The sequence below is a fragment of the Toxorhynchites rutilus genome, chromosome 3, assembly GCF_029784135.1.
Source record: "Toxorhynchites rutilus septentrionalis strain SRP chromosome 3, ASM2978413v1, whole genome shotgun sequence".
Classification (NCBI taxonomy): Eukaryota; Metazoa; Arthropoda; class Insecta; order Diptera; family Culicidae; genus Toxorhynchites; species Toxorhynchites rutilus.
The window spans coordinates 11,986,587-12,008,340 of NC_073746.1; the positions used below are offsets into that span (position 1 = coordinate 11,986,587).

Sequence of the window (21,754 nt, forward strand, 5' to 3'; positions counted from 1 at the left end):
AAGCGAAACCAAATTAAGTATATGGGGGTTTTAGGGTGCAATAAATGTTTTAACTGTGGTAAGACACTCCGCCTCCCTCTCTAAGGAGGAGCTGCCATACTAAAGAAAAACAAATTTCTGTAAACTCGAAAACTAATCAAGCAAATGGAGCCAAAGTTGGAATGTGATGATTTTGGGGGACACGAAACGTTTCTGTGGTGAATAGACACTCCTCCCCCTCACTAAGAGGAGAAGAGGGGAGAGGTCTGTCTTAATTCTATCATGTTTTCTGTATCATACATTTATTCCATGTAACGGAGAAACATGTTATTTGCAAGTGGTTGAAAAATCTTGAACGAGAATTGTGTCTGAAATAATCTGATATTATTAGGCTGTCAAAAAAGTCCTGCGATATTTTTTTTTAAATTTTCATTTGTTCGTAAAATTAGTTACAATCATCTGTTTTAAGTCAAATATGCGCCGTTTTGTTCGATGACTTGTTCCCAACGAGATGCCAACTTCATAATACCCCTGTTATAGAAGCTCGCTTCCTTATTGGTAAAAAACTCGGATAGCCAATTTTCACAGGCCTCTTTTGTGGCTAACTTCTGACTACCTAGCTCGTTCGCCATGGACAAAAACAGGTGGTAGTCACTTGGTGCAAGGTCCGGACTATACGGCGGATGCCGTGGCCGATGCTACGGCTGCTACTATGCCGGTCTTTCTCGGCTAATTCAGCGATTTTGTCGCAATTTTCGACGCCAGGCCTTCCGGAGCGTGGCGCATCTTCGACGACCTCTACACCAGAACGAAAACGTTGAAACCATCGTTGTGCGGTGGAAATGGAAACTGTATCGGGTCCATAAACTGCATAAATTTTATTGGCAGCTTGAGATGCATTTTTGCCTTTGTCATAGTAGTATTGTAAAATATGTCGGATTTTCTCTTTATTTTGCTCCATATTTGCGACACTATAATTCACGAACGACTTAACCAAACAAAACACTGTCAAGGACTATATTATAGCGCGCAAAAATACCTTTCCAACAAGCTATAGTATGACTCGATACAATGAATACAACTAGAACTACGCGCTTACAACGACACCTCGCGGAAATACCGCAGGACTTTTTTGACAGCCTAATATAATGATGAGTTTTGTTAGAAATACTAGAATGGAAGTCGAATGGAAGATCAATCAATGAACAGTTCTGCGATTGGACTCATGAACTTGCTCATAGTAAGAAAACATGAATGTTTGAAGGTATTGATAACAAAAAACAAATTTTGGGCGGGACGAAGTTTGCCGGGTCAGTTAGTGTTAACATATATGTACATTAGGGTGCCAATGAAAATGGTCATCTCGGATTAAAAAAAGTAACCTCATAAAAAATGTTCACCACCTCAAAAAAACACAATAATATGCAAAATATTAGCTCAACCGGATTTAAGGGAGAGTGGCGCAAAGCGGTCATAGTTTAAGTTTTTTGAAAATATAAAAATCATCCAAGGGGGGAAAATCAGAGTTTTCGAATTTTTTTTTTTATGCAAAATGTCTTAAAATTATATGAAACGTCCAGATTTTTACAAAAAACTCAAATTTTAACGTCTGTGGCCCGAGTGAAGGTAGTCCGAATGAGCTAATATTTTGCATAGGGTACATTATCGTGCAAATCAACATTTCGTAGCAAGTTCCGAATAAAAAATCGAGATAACTATTTTTATTGGCACCCAAAACTATACTTTTCTTTTCGTATTCCGGAGCCCTCGAGGCTGTTTGGTTTTGATGGCTGTGTTGGGGAAACCGTAAATCGGGCCAATCAAAACGAGGCAGTTAGGGCGTTTAGATAACATCTAACATTTTTATTCAAATTATCTAATGAAAAATAACATTTTATTAATTACGACAGAAGCGTAGACATATTTCCTATCAATTGTTGCAAATATCTTTCCGATCCAGTTCGATTTATAAGCAATTGGAATCTTTCATTTTTTCCCCTGCATGTTCTGTTCTCATTTTACCCCCCCTATACTCCGGTTAGACGTAGTCCCACGTCAAAAATCTATTTGTTGAGTTTTTGAAAAGAACAACAACAATACTTTCTACTAGAAATCAAGTTGGATCACGTTGTGTTAATTAATGGGGGTCAATTTGTAGACCTCGTCGACCCCCAAAATCAATTTTCGTTCATGTCGACCCCTAAAAAACCAATATTGACCCCAAGGGGTCGATATCGACCACTTTGAGAACCCCTGATCTAGCTTTTACATCTCAGCGTAATGAAGTTACGATTAAAATGAATATCGTTTGAGGATTTGCAAAAAAAAAAAACATTGAGGATTCAAAAAAGTTTATCATATTGAAACTTGTACAAGAAATAGCTAAAGGCTTTCGGACAACACTCACTCTGATCTATTTTATTGTGATGGTTTATTCTAAAATATACATATGTCTATTCTATAAAAACTCGTCGAGCAAATAGTTGCAACAATGCTATACACTGTCCGCGCTCAAATGCAACTGATGTCTATCGTTTTCGACGCCAGGGAACCTCAAAGCAAACAGCGAATACGAACCGGAAAAAGAGAGCGGCCACTCTAGAATTGTAAATCGATTCTTTATTCCTAACCACAATCGCATTGATCACGTCGTCCGATGCGGGGGATTGATTGAGGCGAAATAGTATGTAGCTGGAATGGTCGTGCCACGCTCTACAGATACAAGCTAATCCAGTTGATGTAGGAAGAGATCCGGGTGGCCACGACCGGCTCACCGGAAGCACATCGGCTGTCGCTGAAGCTGTACAGACCCACCAGATAGGGCAAGTAGATGTTGTTGGTGCGCTGGAACGAGACAAACGGATCGCCCCGGTGGCCGCAGTTTTCCGCGTCGGTACCATCTTGGCGCAGTTTGAACTCCTGCCAGCACATTTGGTCATTGTTGAGCTCGGTGTGGGAGGTGAACTGTTTGCAGTCCCGGTTGTGCACCAGGTTCTTGTCCCGTGCGGTAAGCAACTGTTTGTCGAACTGCACTTGTTGGGTGTAGTAAGGCGTGCGGTTCAAATCACGCCACAAACAGGCCGGAACTGCGTTCTCGTTGATACTGTCCGAAAAAGATGAAAAATGCGTTCATTAATTTGCGCCGCCATAAAAAACATAGTGACTATATCAATGAAGTGGAACAAAACAAAACGCAAATATTCCAATCGCGTGCAAAACTTACACCACTTCCGATTCGAGCTTGAGGATGGCAATGTCGAACTCGTGCGTTTTGGGATTATAGCTCGGGTAGCGAATGGTATCCACCACGGGGATAATTTGCGCCTCGCCATCGTTGACTTTGCTGACGTCGGCTTCGCCTATGCTGATTACATCCGGGCTGCGCCTATTTATTTCCGATGGGGATGGGAGAAGGGGGAAAACGAACAAATGAATACGTCTGAAGGCTCAAGGTGTGATTCGAAATTAAGCAAGTACGAGTGGGTTCTCGATTAAGCCATCAAAGCAAAAATATCGTTAGCTTTGTGATTGCACCGTGAAGGCGTCACCGAAGAGAAAACACGATGATTGGGACAGGTCTGGTTTCACTCTAATTATAGACAAATGAGAGTCGGTTGCCGCCTCTGTAAAAGGAGATTACCTCAATTTGTTTTCTATATCTGATTCTGAACATGAAAATTGCTTTCCATTAAACATATTTATGAAAATAAGAACTTGCATATCTATTTCACGCTGTTCTCATCCATTGTTGGAAAATTTTCGAAGATTTTGAGAAATACATTCCTATTCATATTTGTTTGTATTAATTAGGTTGGGGAAGAAGAAACCCATTGCTTTTGCGCAAAATTCAAAACTTCATTTAAGGTGTTTCGGATTGTCCGGTTGGGGCCACATATCGTTTTGTTGTAAAATCTGTTGCATTTTTAAATGTAATAATGCCTCTCTCATAGAAGTCTTGGTCCTCATTGATGAAGAACTCTTGTAACGCCCCAACGAAGCTCCCGGAGTTTTCGACGAGTCACTTCAGACGCAAGTGACCTTGAATTGTCGTTCCTGATTAACCTTCAAATGCCCCAGTTGTTGACAGTATCTGAATTTAGTGTTTGACCATACGAAAGCAACTTATAATAAAAGATTCCTTTCAAGTCCCATAAAATACACAGTAGAACCTTCCTGGCCATTAGTCCTGGTTTGGCCACCGTTTGAGCTGTTTCACCACGCTTTGACTACGATCGTTTTTGCACAATATTGTCGTATGTGACCCATTTCTCGTCCTAGTCACCAATCGCTTAAGGCATTATTCTGTCCTAAAAAATTGAAAATCATCAATTTTTTTTTCTTCATATTTCTGCATATAACCTGGAAAGGATTTTTAGGAAATCTCATCATTTACCGAGTTATAGTCATTTTAGTGATGCGGTATCAAAGCTAGTACGACCTTAACGAAAACTTCAAACGCGTTTTTCTCGAAACAGGTTTTTTCAAACTGGCGTACACGATATCTCAAGTTCTATTGAACCGTTTTTTGTCAAATTTATATGAATATAATCTGTATACATCTCTCTATCGCATGAACCAATGAAAATAATATAATTTTAGTTTACTATTTTTTTTAAATAGGAAAATGTAGAAAAAAAAACGTTATAAAAAGCATTTTTTTCGCCAAACGGCCGCCATTTTGCCAACAAACACGCTTTGACTTCTCCGAGGTTCATGCGATAGCGGCATCTTTACTGACTCAAAATCTGTTGTTTTTTTTGTTTCAGATAACCAGAAGGACTGGGATCGTGTACGCCATAGCACAACTTTTTTTTAACCTCCTCACTTCATCATTCTAATTATGGATATTTATTCCCCGTTCAATTTTTGTTTTATTCTTTAAAGATAGATAAACAAAAAGCTTGAAAGCTCGAAACAAAGTAGGGTAGAAGTACCTATCAGAGCAATAGTATAGGAGAAATGTGTAATACGCACCCCCTAAGCGAGAATGGATTTATCTTGACCGTGCTCTTAAAATTTGAGATAACAACAACGTCAGTACGTAGATTAGTTAACCCTCAGTCATCTGTAGTCGTTCTGTATTTTAGATACTGAATAACAAAAGCGCTACGAATTTTATTTTGTAAGGCCCCCAAATTCTAAATTTCCAATCATACGGTGTTAAATGGCCCAGCAGAAGTATAATATGCCCATGAGTTATTTCTCTCAGAGACTATAAAGCTCAGAGAAACAGCTTGTATGAATGAGAGATTCCATCAATCTATTCCCTTCATGCCCACTAGCGAAGAGAAGACACCGTTTCTCCGGTGAGCGTGTTCTCCCAGTATTCATGTATTAATTCTTCAGTCCGCGCTCTTGTTTTCCTGCATTCTCTGAGCACATAATATAGATGCCAAATGTTCGTTTTGAAGACATTTAATTTTGTGAAAACATACTGATGTCATTTCAAAGTATGTGAAAACTATTGTTTGTGTGATTCATCGAACATGATTTAGGAATATCGTGATGGTTTGCTCATTTTTGTTCATTATGATTACATTTGAAAACATTTATTCGTGCCATGCAAAGATATTTGAAAAAATCATCTGGCATCCCTCACATCCAAGCTATTTCTCTCGTGAGAATGTTATCCGGCCGAAAGCCAACATATTGTTCCGATCGAGGGAATGCCATACTGCCCGATGGTAAGTTGATGCGGAAAATATCAAATTGAGAAGGAAATAAATCCTTTCTTACCATTTTCTTCATTTGAGATATTCACTGGGGAATCGACTCAATACTTATGGCCCACAGTTATCGCCTCTAAATCGGGTTCAAGCAACAAAATCCTTATAGAAATGATGTAGAAAATTACAGCGAAAATCGCTTCCAAAGCAAATTATTTTTCTTATTTTTCAGAAGCATGTTACAAATGTAAAACTTGCATGGTGGGATTCTATCATTGACTAAATAGCACGATTGCCTGTATCCATTGCATTTCTATTCTTGCTGGTTTACGAGAAAATCAGGCGGGTCAAATTGCCCGGTAGGCGCGTTTTAGACACATCTCCTCTACCAATTATGGTAATACGAGTGAGTTTATTGTTAGTTTAGAAAGCATATCTTATTTTTATAGGCTCTAATACGAGTTTTAAGCATCAGAAATCCCTTCTTTGTCGATTCTGGTACTTGATTCCATGCGAAACATTGTTCTTCCGTTGGAAAATTTAGTTTGCTTGCTTCTTTGCATTTTGCTAAGGAATATGCGATCAAAATAATGAGATTTTTATGCTGTGCAGTGACTGTTTTGATGCAAACACAGTTTTGACGCATACATTACAACCTTCTTGATGTTGTGATTCGACCAATTTATACGATTTTATCGAAATGAACATGTATTTTTGTATAACCATAATTGGTACAACTTCACATCTACGTGCCAATTAAAGCAATACCGAAAGCTGTCTTGTTCCTATTATGGTTGTACGAAATCGCTGCAAAGCTGAAAAGCAGAGCTGTTATGTTCCTATTATGGATGTACGTTGTTATGCTATGGTTTTTATGCTATTATGGTTGTAACTACGTTTTCACGCTTTGCGATTGCATATTATATGGCGCTTTTGAACGCTCAATAGTGTTTTGAAATAGCACTATTCGTGTCCGACAGAAACATATTTGTTTGAACCACTCTGTTGAAAATTGAATGTTAGGTGAATGGGTGAACACCCTTTGTTCAGTTATTGAAGAGAAGCGTAAACTGCATCACAACCCTCACGCCTTTGTGATTCTCTTGTCAGCTAGCAGAGAGACCTAGCAATGAGGAGCAGGCAGTTTTTTTTACAACCGGGAAGCGCTATCAACAGTCTAATCTAGAGATGAAACGGATTTTCGGTTCCCTGCCTATCCGGTCAATATTTGGTATCCGGCCGGATACCGGATATTAGAAAAAAAAAATTATCATTAACAGAAGATAAATCATCACTGGAGCATGTAATGCTTGTTAATTCTTTTTTGATTTGGAGTAAATTAAGTGTACCCTCTCTCAAATTATCATCCTGGAAGTTTTTAGTTTTTTTTAAATTTTGAATACAAATGATGTTCTGATGTTGTTCTTTGCTTATTGAAATTATGTGGCACAAAATTTATCTGGAAAGCCATGGTTATCGTAAGAGAAAGTTAATTAAGAGAATTGATCAAAGATAAAATCAGCAAAAATTGCCGAATAATGAATAATAAATAGTTAGCCTTATACAGAATTTATGGAGTTTTCAAAACTGCATACTGATTTGGGAATAATCGTATTATTGAAAAAGTATTCATTAGAAAAAGGAAAATTTTTCATTCTATCAAAGCTATTTCCTGTAGTAAAATAACCTACAGGAGAGTTCTTGGAATCAAATGAATGCTGATTGATAAGGTTAATTGCATTTACTATTGACTTGGTCAAAAAAACACTGTGTTAATCTACAAAATCGATTTTTTTTCCAGTGTTGTTATCCACTACACCTACACACAAAAAGATAGAAACATTCAAGTATTACATCTCAAAACTTTAAGCTTTAAATGAGGCTTCAAATTTATGCATAACCCATCTCCATGCGTTGGTTTTTCACAAAGTTACAGCGTTTCTAGAATCACTTACAAATTTTTACTTCGCGCTCCGTTCCCATATTTTTTGTGGAGTATAGAATTAACGACATAGTATTGCATACTAGGAACAAGATATAGAAGCAGAGTTTTATTTAAAAATTATTATTGAAGTATTATTTGAATCCTATTAAAACTTGTTCCATGTGACACCGACTATTACCATAATAGGTACACTTATTATGAAACTCCGGGAACACTATTACTATAATGGGTACATTGAAGCGGCATTTTCAAACAAGTTTTTCATACAATTTAGTCAATTAATCATCAAAATATCTGTGAGAATCTTCAAGAACAGAGTTCAAACTGCTAGAAAAAATATACTTTTGTATACTTTGAAACTAAAATAGAGTATTTATTCGCAAATCTCTGCAAGTTGGTGACATATCTCCTCCATAAATGGGTCACTTACCCTAGCTCGAAAAAAAAGTTCGAAGCTCGTGGCTCTACCCCCTTAAGAGATTAGGTCGAGATGGGTCGATTTTATTCCGTTTGACCAATGAAAATTCATCCAAAAAACGAGGTATTTCTGGAATTCGAAGGTCGATTTTATTTTGATTTGGCTCAAATTTCGCAGACGCGTTCTTTCCGACCGTAAAGAACAATTTCCATTATCGGTTTGCCATTTTGACTCTAACCTTACTTTTGAGAAACTCAGAAATGGTTATTTCATTTGACTTGGTGTCTTCCGCAATGTTTTAGGTTATTATTGGGACTATGCGGGGAAAACATGCACTGCTAAAAAAAATGTTTTATTTTTATTTTATTTCGAAAATAACACTTAACGCTCAATTTTCTCAAAAATGTTTTTTTTATGTGTTGCAGCGGACAAATGATAAAGTATATTGCATAGTGCACTAATATATATTAGAGTGGCAATATATGCATAGAAAAAAAATCATCATCGAATTTAAAGAACCGACCATGTACATTTTGTTTATTGGTCCAAAAAATGACCCCTGAAAAATTTGAGATCAATTGGGCATGATATAGAGGTGCCTTTAAGCGCTCAAAGTTTTGATTTTCTGACCCTGGAAAACACAAAATTACAAATTACAAGGTGAAACGTATGGTTCAGGGTGCCAAACGAAAATGGCCATCTCGATTTGTCATAAGGGATTTCCTGCGAAATGTTGATTTGCGCGTAAAATATGCCATGAAAAATATTATTTAGCACAGGTCTTTTTTTTTGGACCATCAAATAAAAGGGCCGGCCGGATAAGGAAGTAAAAAGTGCCCCCAAACCAAATCATCAGCTGTATGGCAAATATTGTATAGGATATCAAATAAGAAATTTTGGCGGTTTTATTGAACCCCTATGTGGTTTAGCATAGGATCTATAGTGAAAAACGTACTTTTTCGTTTTTTTTCACGCCATTCTCAAAAGCTTCGAGAAAATTTCAGATTTGATTTTTTAATAAGTTTTTTTCTAGGGTTGCGTGGCAATTTTTTTTTGACGTGGGACTACGTCTAACCGGAGTATATGTGGGATAAAATGAAAACCTTAACACAGAACCTGCAGGAAAAAATTAAAGATTCCGAATGCTTATAACTCGAACATTTCTTACAGAATCGGAAAGATTTTCGCATCAATTGATAGGGAATATTTCTACGCTTCTATCGCAATTAAGAAAATGTTATTTTCCATTAGATAAACAATTGAAAAACTGTAAAATGTCAAGCGTTATCTAAACACCCTAACTGCCTCGTTTTAATTGGCCCGATTTACGGTTTCCCTAACACAGCCATCAAAACCAAGCAGCCTTGGAGAAATCGGCATTGCAAATACATGCAAGTCAGGGATATTTTTGTTCCGACGGAAATGTGTTTTCCTAACACAGACTTCAAATCCATGGAGCGTAGGGAAATTGGCATTGCAAATACATGCAGGTCGGGGGTATTTTTGTTTCGACTGAAATGTGTTTCCCCAACACAGATTTCAAAACCAAGATGTCTGAGGAAATCGACTTTGCAAATAAATGCAAACTGCAAGTACTTTTGTATATTCGCTTGCCTTTGTGCAAACTAGAATGTGTTTCCTTAATACGGGCTTCTAAACTTAGGAACCTGGGAAAATCGTGCAGACACTAGAGGCGAATGAACTTTCAGGTTTAAATCCTCTATAAAATAAAAAGCAAGCATGCAAGTCGGAGGTACTTCTGCACCCGCATGTTTTTTCGACGTGGGACTACGTCTAACCGGAGTATATGGGGGGGGGGGGGTAAAATGAAAACCTAAACACAAAACATGCACGAAAAAATAAAAGATTCCGAATGTTTATAACTCGAACATTTCTTACTGGATCGGAAAGATGTTTGCATCAATTGATAGGGAATATTTCTACGCTTCTATCGCAATTAATAAAATCTTAATTTTCATTAGATAAACAATTGAAAAACTGTAAAATGTTAAGCGTTCTCCAAACGCCCTAACTGACTCGTTTTGATTGGCCCGATTTACGGTTTCCCTAACACAGCCATCTAAACCAAGCAGCCTTGGAGAAGTCGGCGTTGCAAATACATGAAAATCGGGGGTATTTTTGTTCCGACTGATATGTGTTTCCCTAACACAGACTTCTAATCTATGGAGCGTAGGGAAATTGGTATTGCAAATACATGCAGCTCGGGGGTATTTTTGTTTCGGCTGAAATGTGTTTCTCCAACACAGACATTAGAACCAAGGTGTCTGAGGAATTTGACATTGCAAAATCATACAAGTCGGGGGCATTTATGTTCCGATTGGAATGTGTTTGCCTAACACAGACTTCAAAACCAAGATGTCTGGGAAAATCGGTTTTGCAAATAAATGCAAACTGCGAGTACTTTTGTACTCGCTTGCCTTTGTGCAAACTAGAATATGTTTCCTTAGCACGGTCTCCTAAACTTAGGGACCTGGGAAAATCGTACAGACATTAGAGGCGAATGATCTTTCAGGTTTAAATCCTCTATAGTATAAAAAGTAGAAGTTGAAGTTGTTGATTCATGCAAGCCGGAGGTACTTCTGCATCCGCATGTTTTTTGCACTCCGAAAAGTGTTTGCCTAACACGGATTACAAGAACGGGTACGAACATAACACTTTGGCTCGGTTATTCAAGATTGCATTGAAGGATATGCCTTCACATCTTCTGCTCACTGAAATTATTGCTAAGCTTAGGTAGTCCCACGTCAACCTTGCGGTTATATTATAGATATAACCCACCCATTTTTTGCACTCCGAAAAGTGTTTTCCTAACAAGGATTACAAGAACGGGTACGAACATAATGCTTTGTCCCGGTTATTCAAGATTGCATTGGAGGATATGCCCTCATATCTTCTGCTCATTGAAATGATTGCTAAGCTAAAGTAGTCCCACGTCAGCCTTGCGGTTCTATCATAGATATAACATACCCATTCTCAATAGCTTTGAGACAAAAATAAGAAAAAATACTGAAAGTACATCTTACTAAGGTGTATCGATAAATATCTTCAAACATTTTTTTCATCAAAAAATCTATTAAAACACAAATTATATATTTTGTGGTATTTCGAAATTTTGAAAAAAAAAATAGCTTTGAGACCCACTTCAGCTCTAATTTTTATTTGAACACGTTCGTATGTGTCTTTTTTTCTACATGTGGCATAATTTTTCCCAGAATTTTTAAGAGCATTGCGGGACACAACAATGATTTTCTTCATCGTCTGCATTATTTTTTTTATTTTCTTGAAATCCATTATTATATTGTATTCGTGATTTTCAATAGTGAGATTGAAATTGAATAAAATAATAATAATTTGGATTTTTTAAAGTGTTCATAGTAATTTTTTTCCCCACAGAGCTCTATCGTACTGCTGACTCCTATGAATTTGGTAAACCATCTAAATCCAATGTAAAGATAATCTCATATATTTCAGGATATAAAAAAAAGTCTTTGCTCAGCGTAATGCTCTAAATAAAACGACAAAATTTAGACATAAAAAAACAAAATTTAAATAAATATAAATGGGTGTCTAAATTCAAAATGAATTGAAAATGCCCAAATGCCAAACAAACTTTCACGCAATCCTCTTAAAAATTCAAGAAAAAATTACGCTACATGTGGAAAAAACAACACATACGAACGCATTTAAATAAAAATTAGTGTAAAAGTGGGTCTTGAGACCTTGAGTAATTTTTTTTTCTAAATTTCGAAATGTCTGAAAATATAAATAATTTTTTTTGTACCACGAAAAACACTCTAAAAATTCTTTAAAAGATCATATATACCTAAATGTCTATTTGTCTATTTGTATAAGACATTTGAATACAAATTAGAGTAGTACTGAATCTCAAAATAAAAAAAAAGTCACAGGAGGGTTGTGTCCGAGACACGACCGCATAGTTGACGTAGGATTCCGTTAGGCTATCTGTTGAATTTGGATATGTTTTATGAATTACATCGTTAAACTCTTTGATTTGGTGGCCCTGAAAAGGGCCGTTTTGTTTGGTTGTTGGGTATTGTTTGTTCACTCCACCAATGTTTACCGAGTGATGATGACAGAAGGACGGTAAACAGTCGTTGGGTGGTGCGTATCAGATAAAAGATACTGAAGTGGAACGAGATATGAAAAAACCGGCCTCTGTGATCCTAGATAAGATGCTTCCTGTGATATGTATGGACGAAATAAAGAAAAAAACTCACCAATGTAATATAAGATGATTACCAATACCGAACACAATTATCATTTTTTCTCATCAGTAAAAACAGGTTTCTTTAATATAGAGGAAACATATTTGAAATGGAAAAGGTAATTTTCTTTTATAATTTTTACTTTCTGAAAGTTTATTCAACCCAATGCGAATTTTAATTGGATTAACAACACCTTATACTATGTGTAGAGTATATGGGAAATCACTTTTTCTAATACTTCTTCACTTTTCTAATTTTTCTCGCCGTATAAACTTTCCTTGGGTGAAAATGGACACAACAAAACAGAAAGCTTAAACCAAACGACCCGTTCTCGAGCACGAACACACCTTGGTTTTTATTTATGAAAATTGAAATAAATCGTTTCATACATCAAGTCATTTTTACCACAACTGCTACTATATACAATTTTACACTTACACTTGTGCTAAATTTTTCACAATACACGATCGGTCATTGATATGAAATTTCACGAAGCAACCAACATTAAAGTTCCAAATTTAAATTTTATTTGCTAGAATTAATCATATCACTCACCTTACTTCCAATATCAAAATACCCCCGACTTGCATATATTTGAAATGTCGATTTCCCTCGGGCACCTTGGTTTTGATGGCTCTGTTAGGGAACACATTACGGTAGGAACAAAAGTTTCCCCTACTTTCATGTATTTGTAATGTCGATTTCCCCCAGGCATCTTGGTTTTGATGTTTCTGTTAGGGAACCGCCGCATGTGTCGTCAATTTCGACCAATTAGAAGTCGATATTTCCGTTAGGATAGGGGTTGAGATTTTTCAATTGTTCGATAGTTAGTTTCATGACATGTATTTTTTTTTCAATATAAAAATTGTTATGGAGTGCCGAGGTCGATTGACGAAAAAATGTCATCAATCCATCATGAAATGACAGACGATGAGCGTTTGAAATTGGACAATTTTCACGATTTGCTCGATTTTCGATTTTCAATTTGTACCCAATATGTTCCCGAACGACGTAATCCTTCGTCAAAAGCACACTAACAGCATACAAAAAACGCAAAGTGTGTGCGTTCTAGAGGCGAATGAACTGAAAAGTTTAAACCTTCTCAAAGCCAAAAAAGAAGAAAAAGAAAAGTTTGTGCATGTGATGCAAATCATTTCGTAATTAACATTGCCCAAATAATAATGAAAATCCATATGTGAATAATACTTTAGAATATAAAGAGATACTGAGAGTTCAAGTTTTAACAATGTAATTCGAGCAACTAAGCAATTATCGAATGTAAGCAAACTTCCCTGAAAATGAAATTTGAAGATGAGTTATTCCGACTCCGTTAACGCACATTGAACACTCATGAAGTCACTTTGATAATTCGAGACATTTTTGTTTTCTCCCTTCACGTAAAGGATCAAACGTTTAAATTTACGGTTCTGGCATCCAACGAACAATGTTGTACCTTCCCGTTGGCGCAGGAAAGCTTTCCAGCCAAGAACAAATCACCAGTTCACGTTACCGGGCGATTTCATCGTCAAATCATGCTGCGCACTATCGCAGCCACTTAAAAGTTCCTGTGAATGCACCAAACCGCAGTCCCGTTTTTAGACAAACGGTCCTGCAAACATTACACGAGCCGCTTTTGTTTGAACTTACCTCTTTATCGTGTTTGTGCATCCAGCCGTCGTCAGGACGGTGTTCCTGTTAATTAACGTTCCAGTGCAGTGCCAATTGGTAGCCGTCTTGTTGACCCTCCACCCAATCATCACCGAGTGCGGATGTTGGCCCTCATCGACGAACCGTCCTTCGGGCGAGGCAAACTCAACGTATTTCTTCCTGTAGCGCAGATAATTGGTTTCGCATTCGGTCAGCAGCGACAAATGGGCCGTTGCGATGAACGAATTAACCGGACAGCAAACTATCGGCGCTGTTTCGTTGGTGCAGAATTTTATTACATCGACCAGCGCCCGATGGTTGCAGTGGTCAATATTCACGCAAACGCCAGCCTCCCGATCGGAGGCCTCGCAGATGTAATCCAGCGCGAGTTCCTTCTCCATCAGGACCTGGCTGACGGCATTGACGTTAATCGTTTTGTAGATAACCGAGTTCATCCACTCGCGAAAAGCGATTACCCTCGTGGCAACCATTGGCCGTCCGAACCCACAGTCCGGTGCGTACGAACCAACCCCAATCAGATCCTCCGGGAACGGACTGGTGTCACTGGCCGCTCTTAATTCATTCAGCACCTCGTTCCCGTTCCACGGTTCGCATGTTCCCGGCACCAGAAAATCTCGGGACCAGGCGCAAAACTGTGTCTCGTTGAGGCCTTCCTTCAAAATGCCGTATGTCTTATAGTGCTGGGTGCAATTCGCGCTCTCCATCAGCTGCAGAGTGGTCGTCAGATAGCGCTCCGTCCCGTCACCATTGTTATCCATCGAACCGTCGTCGTTCAGGTTGTACGGGCCAATCCCGAACGAAAGAAACTGCCTTTGATCTTCGTTTCCGGCGATGCAAGATACCGCTTTCCAGTCGTATCGATTCCTAGCGCCGGATTCAATTGGCATCGTTGACATGGAACGAGAGAGAATGGTGGAGAACGAAATTCAGGATACACAAAAAAAAACCCTTGAGGAATAAACAAATTTCGAATCACGTCTGATAATCACCTGTTATCGGTTTGCAGCCGTATCAGTGCCAGATCGTTGTACAGTGTTTTTTTGTCGTAGTCCGGATGGAAGATAATCTCATCGATGCGTTTCCAGTCGTTCTTGTAGTTGACAACGTCGACTTCACTTTTTTTTTTGTGAGGGAACAAATTTTGGGACAGATATGCACACAAGGGCGGGAAAAGATGAAAGAAAGTCAAGAGTTAAACGTTTGGCCAGCGGGAAGGAGTTTACAAGCCAATCAAGCGAGATTGGTTTACATTTGATTTTTTGTTCCGATTTACCGTTTTGTCTCAAATTCCGAACATTGCATTTATAAATTTAAATATACTGAACGTTAATGTTATAAACAACTGAATAACGAAAACCCTGACATTCTTTGGAGTACGGGGTTAATTGGTAGAAAAGGTAAAACTCTACTATAAATGGATGAGCAAATGATCTTTTATGCAGAAATTTTAATTAAAATTAGTATTCACACTATTGTCATGCAAAAACAGCAATAGTCCGCAAATTGGGGTATAAGGACAGTCCAATTCTGGAGTAACGCCGAAAAATGGCAACTGTGTAATGTGCTAATTATAGATATGATAACCATGTAACATGTAAACGATTAAAATTCGGCTGTAACAGAGTCGCTAATGAGCCTAAAATAAACAAAAAATTGATTTTGTTAGTCAGGTTTTCAACTGAAACCACAATTAGAAAACCGGGTTCCTGAAGTAACCGGTCGGACTCGATTATATATGATTTCATTATATACACTCTGTCCAACTTCTATAAGACATTGGCATTGGCATTGGCAACACTGTTGCTTCTTGGTTGGCACACATTTTGTACTGTCCGCGTATTAATTGTTATTTATTTGTGTATTTCTGACTATAATTCGTATTTCTTGTGTGTATAGTGCATCATAACGTTGTTTTACAACTTAAGTTTGTGTTATGTTGGCTATGTACCGCTGAAATAAGTGCATTTAAATAAAAAAAAAAAATCTCGTCCTCGCTTGTGCATAATAGTGTTCATTGTTTAGTTGTTATCAGCTGTACTTTCGCTGTGTTCAATGCTGTTGTTTGTGCATTGTTGACGCTGTAAAGGAAGCAAAACCCAGTGAAATTATACTGAATTAAGTAAATGTTGTTCGTGAGTACACCGTGTTAAAAACATTTTGCATTACCGTATTTCTTTCGAAAGCTTTTCGTGCTATTCCGCTGCCGCACAACGGCCACTTGACAAGCGTTTAGCGATTGTTTGAAATTTACTCGGTGTGCTATTTGCTCTCGCTCCCGCACAAAAGCACAATATCTGTGATACTTTCTATTGCATTGCTGACGAGCGGATCGCTTTTGTTGTGGTTTGGGTGACTCATTTGGAAGACTGGAAAACAAACAACAACATTCGGTTTATTGAGTAGCTGTTGGTGCTTAATTTGATTACAGTGTCTCTAGTTGTTTTTTGTTTTGAATTGCAAGCGAGCTGGAAAGATAGATGACTACTTAATTTGTTTCTCTGTGTACAGTTTTTCTTGTGTGTTCTTATTCCAGCGGCGCATCGTTAACAGCATAATTTGGCCATAGTACATCTGGCTCACTTATTACTCATACTGTTTGTGTTTGTATTTTGCTCGTCGTTAAACTATTGTTTATATCTCCGTTTGAAGTTTCATAGACTTGATTCAGCTTCCGTTCATAATTGTTACTATGGACAAAGATGACGAATATGTTTGTACTGTATGTAAGAAAAAAGAGACCGATAGTCCTATCGTGTATGTACTGCTTTTCAAGTATTCATTTCCGATGTAAAAACGTAGTGGGAAATGCAATACGCCGGATGAGGGAGAATGATTATTTTTGCTCACCAGATTGCACTGCGATCTATCAGCGAATTGTTTCAATGCAGGATAACAACAAGTCTCAAATGTCATCTTTTGCTGCTGAGATGAAAGCAACAATTTCAGCCTCCGTCGCTAAGGAGATGCAGTCAGTCTCTGCTGAAGTAAAACAAGTTATTACTACGGTCGAAAAATCTCAAGAATTCTTATCTGCGAAGTTTGATCAAATTGTCACTGAGTTCAAAGATATAAAACTAGAAAATGAAAAATTAAAAAAAGAAATTGAGGGGCTGAAAAAGTCTCAAAATCAATTACAAAACATGTTACATAAACTGGAAGCTAATGTTGATAAATCTGATAAAGCTGCAGTAGGTAATAACGTTGTCGTCTGGGGTATTCCGAAATTTTCAGATGAAAATGTGTCTCAGATTGTTAAAAAACTGTTCTCATGTTTAGGGCTAAGTGATAATAATAAACTCATCACTTCCACTGAGCGAGTTTTTAATAATGGCAAAAGCAATAATGCTCTAATTCCTATTAGAATTGTCTTTCAAGACAGAGAATCAAAAGAACTGGTGCTTAACACGAAGAAACAATTTGGAAAGATTTTATCAACTGTTATTGATTCAAGATTCATGGTGAACGGAAGTGCAATGAATGTAACATTGCGTGATGAGCTGTCCCCATTATCTCTGGAACTGCTTAAAAAACTTAGAGATTCTCAAGAATTACTCAACATAAAATACGTTTGGGTAGGCAGAGGTGGCGCCATTCTAGCTAAAAAAACCGATAATTGTAAGCCAGAACTAATCAGAACCAGAGAAGATCTTAGTCGCATCATGAGTCGGTTCTGGAAGACTCATAATGTGTCTGATTCTGAGTTAACCCCCGGTCACTCTCCTTCGCCAAAACGGAAGAAAAATGTACATTAATCTGATTGATTAATTAAGTTTGTAGAATTATTTTATTTTTATTTTCCCAACTATGTTTTTGAACAGATATCATGGCAACTTGCATGTATTCAATATACAATGTGTGACGACTAATAAGGAAGCTTTGAATGTGGTTCAGTGGAACGTAAGAGGGATAAATAACTTTGAGAAATTTGACGAAATTATTTATTTTGTGAATGAATGTAAACTTGGTATCGACGTTATTGTTATTGGTGAAACCTGGATGAAGAAGGAGATTAGTCATATTTACAATATTCCTGGCTATCGCGCTTTCTTCTCGTGTCGTGATAATCCTTCTGGTGGTTTAGCAGTTTTTGTAAATAGTTCACTCGAAAACAAATTGATAGATACTCAAACAGTTGACGGTCTGCACTATATCCACTTAGAACTAAAACTTAAAGGTCAACTTTATACAGTTGCTAGTGTTTATCGTCCTCCCTCGTTTGATTACAACGAATTTCAAAATATTTTAGAAGGCTGGTTATCAACTGCTACTCCATCAAAACCATTTTTAATTCTTGGAGATTTCAATATTCCAATTAATCTGATAAACAATAACGTAGTATGCCGGTACACAAACCTATTACAATCTTATGGTTATTTTTTTTTTAGGCATGCTAACAGGGGGTATCACTGGAGGGGCTTGTCCTTGAACTTTGGGAGTGGTCACATTTTTGCGCCGGGGATTCCCTTGGAAAATGAACGGTGTGCCCCCGTTAGCTGTGTCCGCTTCTATTTCGTCAACGGGCAACGTGGCGAAGACATTTTGTGTGTTGATTGGTTGTTGTTGTTGGGCCAGTGGAGAAGCGCCCTTTAAAATATCCGCAAAAGTGCGTTTCGAGCGTTCCTTCAAAGAGCGCTTCTGTTTCTCCCAGCGGCTCTTGTAATTTTCACAAACTGAGAGCTCGTGTGGGGATCCCCCGCAATATGGACATTTATGCTCAGTCGCACTGCAGGATTTCCCCTCATGTTGCTCTCCGCAAGTGGCACAGCGCTCCTTGTTGGCACAATAATCCGAAGTGTGACCAACTGACTTGCATTTGTTGCAAGTCATGGGCTTTGGCACGAAGAGTCGCACAGGTAGTCTCAATTTGTCCACCATAACGTAGTCAGGGAGGGCGGCACCAGCAAAGGTGACTCGAAACGAGTCGGACGGCGTAAATTTAGTTTGGTCCCCATCATGGGAAAGTTTCCCGAGTTGGCGACAGTCCAAGATTTTCACTTCCATTGAGGGGAGCTTCTTGAACTTGCCTTTTCCTTCTGCTTTTATTTGTTCGCTCGTCAGACCCGTTTCAGTTATCACCCCCTCAATTTCTACGTTATGGGGGGGTATAAATGTTCGATATTCGAGAGTGAAATGTTGATCAGCAACAATCTCGTTTGCGTGTTTCCGTTCATTCACGACAACTCGCAATTTGTTCGGTCTAACCCTGCGAATTTCAGATACAGAAGTGTATCTGGCCAGATCTTTCATGATCTGAATCACGTTAAGGTTTTTTCCTTTCGGTTTTGGCCGGAGGAAAACAACCCAAGGGCCAGTTCCAGGTGCATCTTCTGGATAAACTCTGACACGTGGAGCGGAGACAACAGAGGGGGAAGACGAGGACGAGGACGAGGATGAGGATGAGGACGAGGACGAGGATTGGGTTGGATCGGAAGCATCAGAAGGGGGAAGCGAAATCGATGATGGGAGAGGGGGAGTGGAAGTAACAGTGGGTTGAGAAGGGAGGCTTGCAATTTTCTTAGAGGGGGGCTTGGTAGGATGAGCGGATTCGTCCCCAGAAGAATTATCTTCCTTATGAGGGACTCGTTTATGTTTTTTCCCAGATCTTGTATGAGATTCATTATCGGAGATCTCCATCTCTGGAGATCCTCCACTATTCTCCATTTTACAAAAAATTCTGTCTTATTTCTAAATTATTATTGATTTTAACAATAATCTTTAAAAAAAATAGCAAAAAAAAATTATGATAATAATATCAAACAATGAACAAATGAATTGAATAATAATATTAATAATAAATATGTGTACCTTAATATATAAGTTGTTCCAATAATGCGCTCTACTGCCCTAATCAGGGAGAGACAGAGGCTACGCGCTACGGAGACAACACAATAGCGCAAGAATAGCTTACGCAGCCACGTGATGATGAATCCCGTTTGCGACAGTCACGCGATGGCGATCCCGTTATGCCGAATCAGTTCAACAGCCGCAATCCGGCTCGCTGCAAGAGCGCTGCTTCCTTTGTTCCTTCGTTCCACTTCACAAAAGGTCAGGTCGAAAGCGGACAGCAATGACCTTCACTCGTACCAATAGCACAATAGCAAAAGTGGCAACGCACAATACCGACACTGAACTTTACTCGTCAAGAGTTGGATAGCGAATGAATCTTATGGTTATGTATGTACAAATACAATTCCAACTCGTCCAGCAAGTAATAACATTTTAGACCATTTTATATGTCCGATCAACCTTGCTGAAAATCTACAAAATCACACTATTTTTAATTATATTAGCGACCATCTTCCTATCATTTCCTCTCTTCCTGTGATTAATGATAAGAGCCACAAAGAACTGAGAGTGAACATTGTTGATCGTGTTAAACTTGAAAATCATTTTTCAATATTTTTGAATGATTTTGTAGTTACTGACGATGTCGACGCTACTTTAGCTTCTCTTACTACAACCTATAACAACCTGTTAATAAGCTGTACCAGAACCTTGACTAAACTTGTCAAAATAAAGAGGGATCAATGTCCATGGATGACTTATGGACTTTGGAAGTTGATTCAAATCAAAAATAATTATCTCGAAAAAGTTAAAAAAAGGTCCCAATGATGTACGCGCTAGGGATATGTTAGTTCATGTATCCAAAAAAGTAACAAATATGAAGAAACGATGTAAAAAGGAATACTATGAAACTATGCGCAGTGGTTCTAATTATCTCAATGTATGGAAAAAATTAAATGTAATCTTTGGTCGCTCTAAGCCTTGTGAGCAAATTGAATTAAGAGTTGATGATAGGAACATTAATTCAAATTATGAAATTGCAGAAGTATTTAATAATTATTTCTCTAGTATTGGTAATAATCTTGCTAGTAAATTAACAGTGCAAAATTTCGACTATCTAAAACAAATAAAAAGTGTTAGAAACTCTATCTTTCTGAGACCTGCTAGCGTAAACGAAGTTCGTATTCTGATAAGTCAGCTGACTTGATAAAGGCTAACATAGGTCGGTTCGCTGAAATCATATCCGAAATATTCAATTGAATAATCCTAACTGGAGTTTATCCGAATATTCTGAAAATCGCCAAAGTTTCACCTGTGTTTAAATCTGCAGACAATAGTGATCCTTCGAACTATCGACCAATTTCAACATTATCTGTTCTCAACAAAATCTTGGAAAAACTCTTAACTTGTAGACTTACCGACTTCTTGAGTGCCAACAATGTTATATACCAATATCAGTATGGTTTCCGGGAAGGTTGTGGCACAATGACCGCTATTACAGAGCTCGTCGACGAATTGATCTGCGAAATTGATCAAAAAAGGTTCGTAGGAGGCTTATTTATCGATCTTAAGAAAGCTTTCGACACTCTTAATCACGAAATTTTACTGAAAAAGCTTGATCGATATGGGATAAGAGGAGTTGCCAACGATATGATAAAAAGTTACCTGTCCGATCGAAAACAATTTGTAGTAATTAACGGTGTTCGTAGTAGCTTACGTCCGATTGATATAGGAGTTCCTCAAGGAAGCAGCATAGGTCCTCTACTCTTCTTGATATTTATCAATGATCTTGGTAATTTAACGCTCCACGGAATACCAAGACTTTTTGCAGACGATTCGGCGTTATTCTATCCGCGTCCTGATATTCAAACTATTGTAGCGGACATGGAATCAGATATAGTAAAACTCATGGAATATTTCAGTGGCAATTATCTGATCATCAACCTCACTAAAACAAAGTATATGGTCTTCCATTCGCCACGAAAAAAAATACCTCAACACCGTGATCCATGTGTGGTAATCCTGACTATTGAAAAAGTCTTCTCTT

The 21,754-nt window shown here is 38.0% G+C and overlaps 1 protein-coding gene across 1 annotated transcript in view; it reads right to left on the reverse strand.

Annotated features, from left to right (window-relative positions):
- Positions 1–2,387: 2,387 nt before the first annotated feature.
- The window catches only part of LOC129775303 (transmembrane protease serine 9-like), a 32,388-nt gene continuing 13,021 nt past the window's right edge, over positions 2,388–21,754 (reverse strand). Inside the window, exons 9-12 of the mRNA XM_055779881.1 lie at positions 14,913–15,038; positions 13,903–14,787; positions 3,203–3,364; positions 2,388–3,082 (exon numbers count right to left, since the gene is read on the reverse strand). Of these exons, the coding sequence (XP_055635856.1) occupies positions 2,692–3,082; positions 3,203–3,364; positions 13,903–14,787; positions 14,913–15,038 (1,564 nt within the window). The 3' untranslated portion in view covers positions 2,388–2,691. The remainder of the gene's footprint in view (positions 3,083–3,202; positions 3,365–13,902; positions 14,788–14,912; positions 15,039–21,754) is intronic.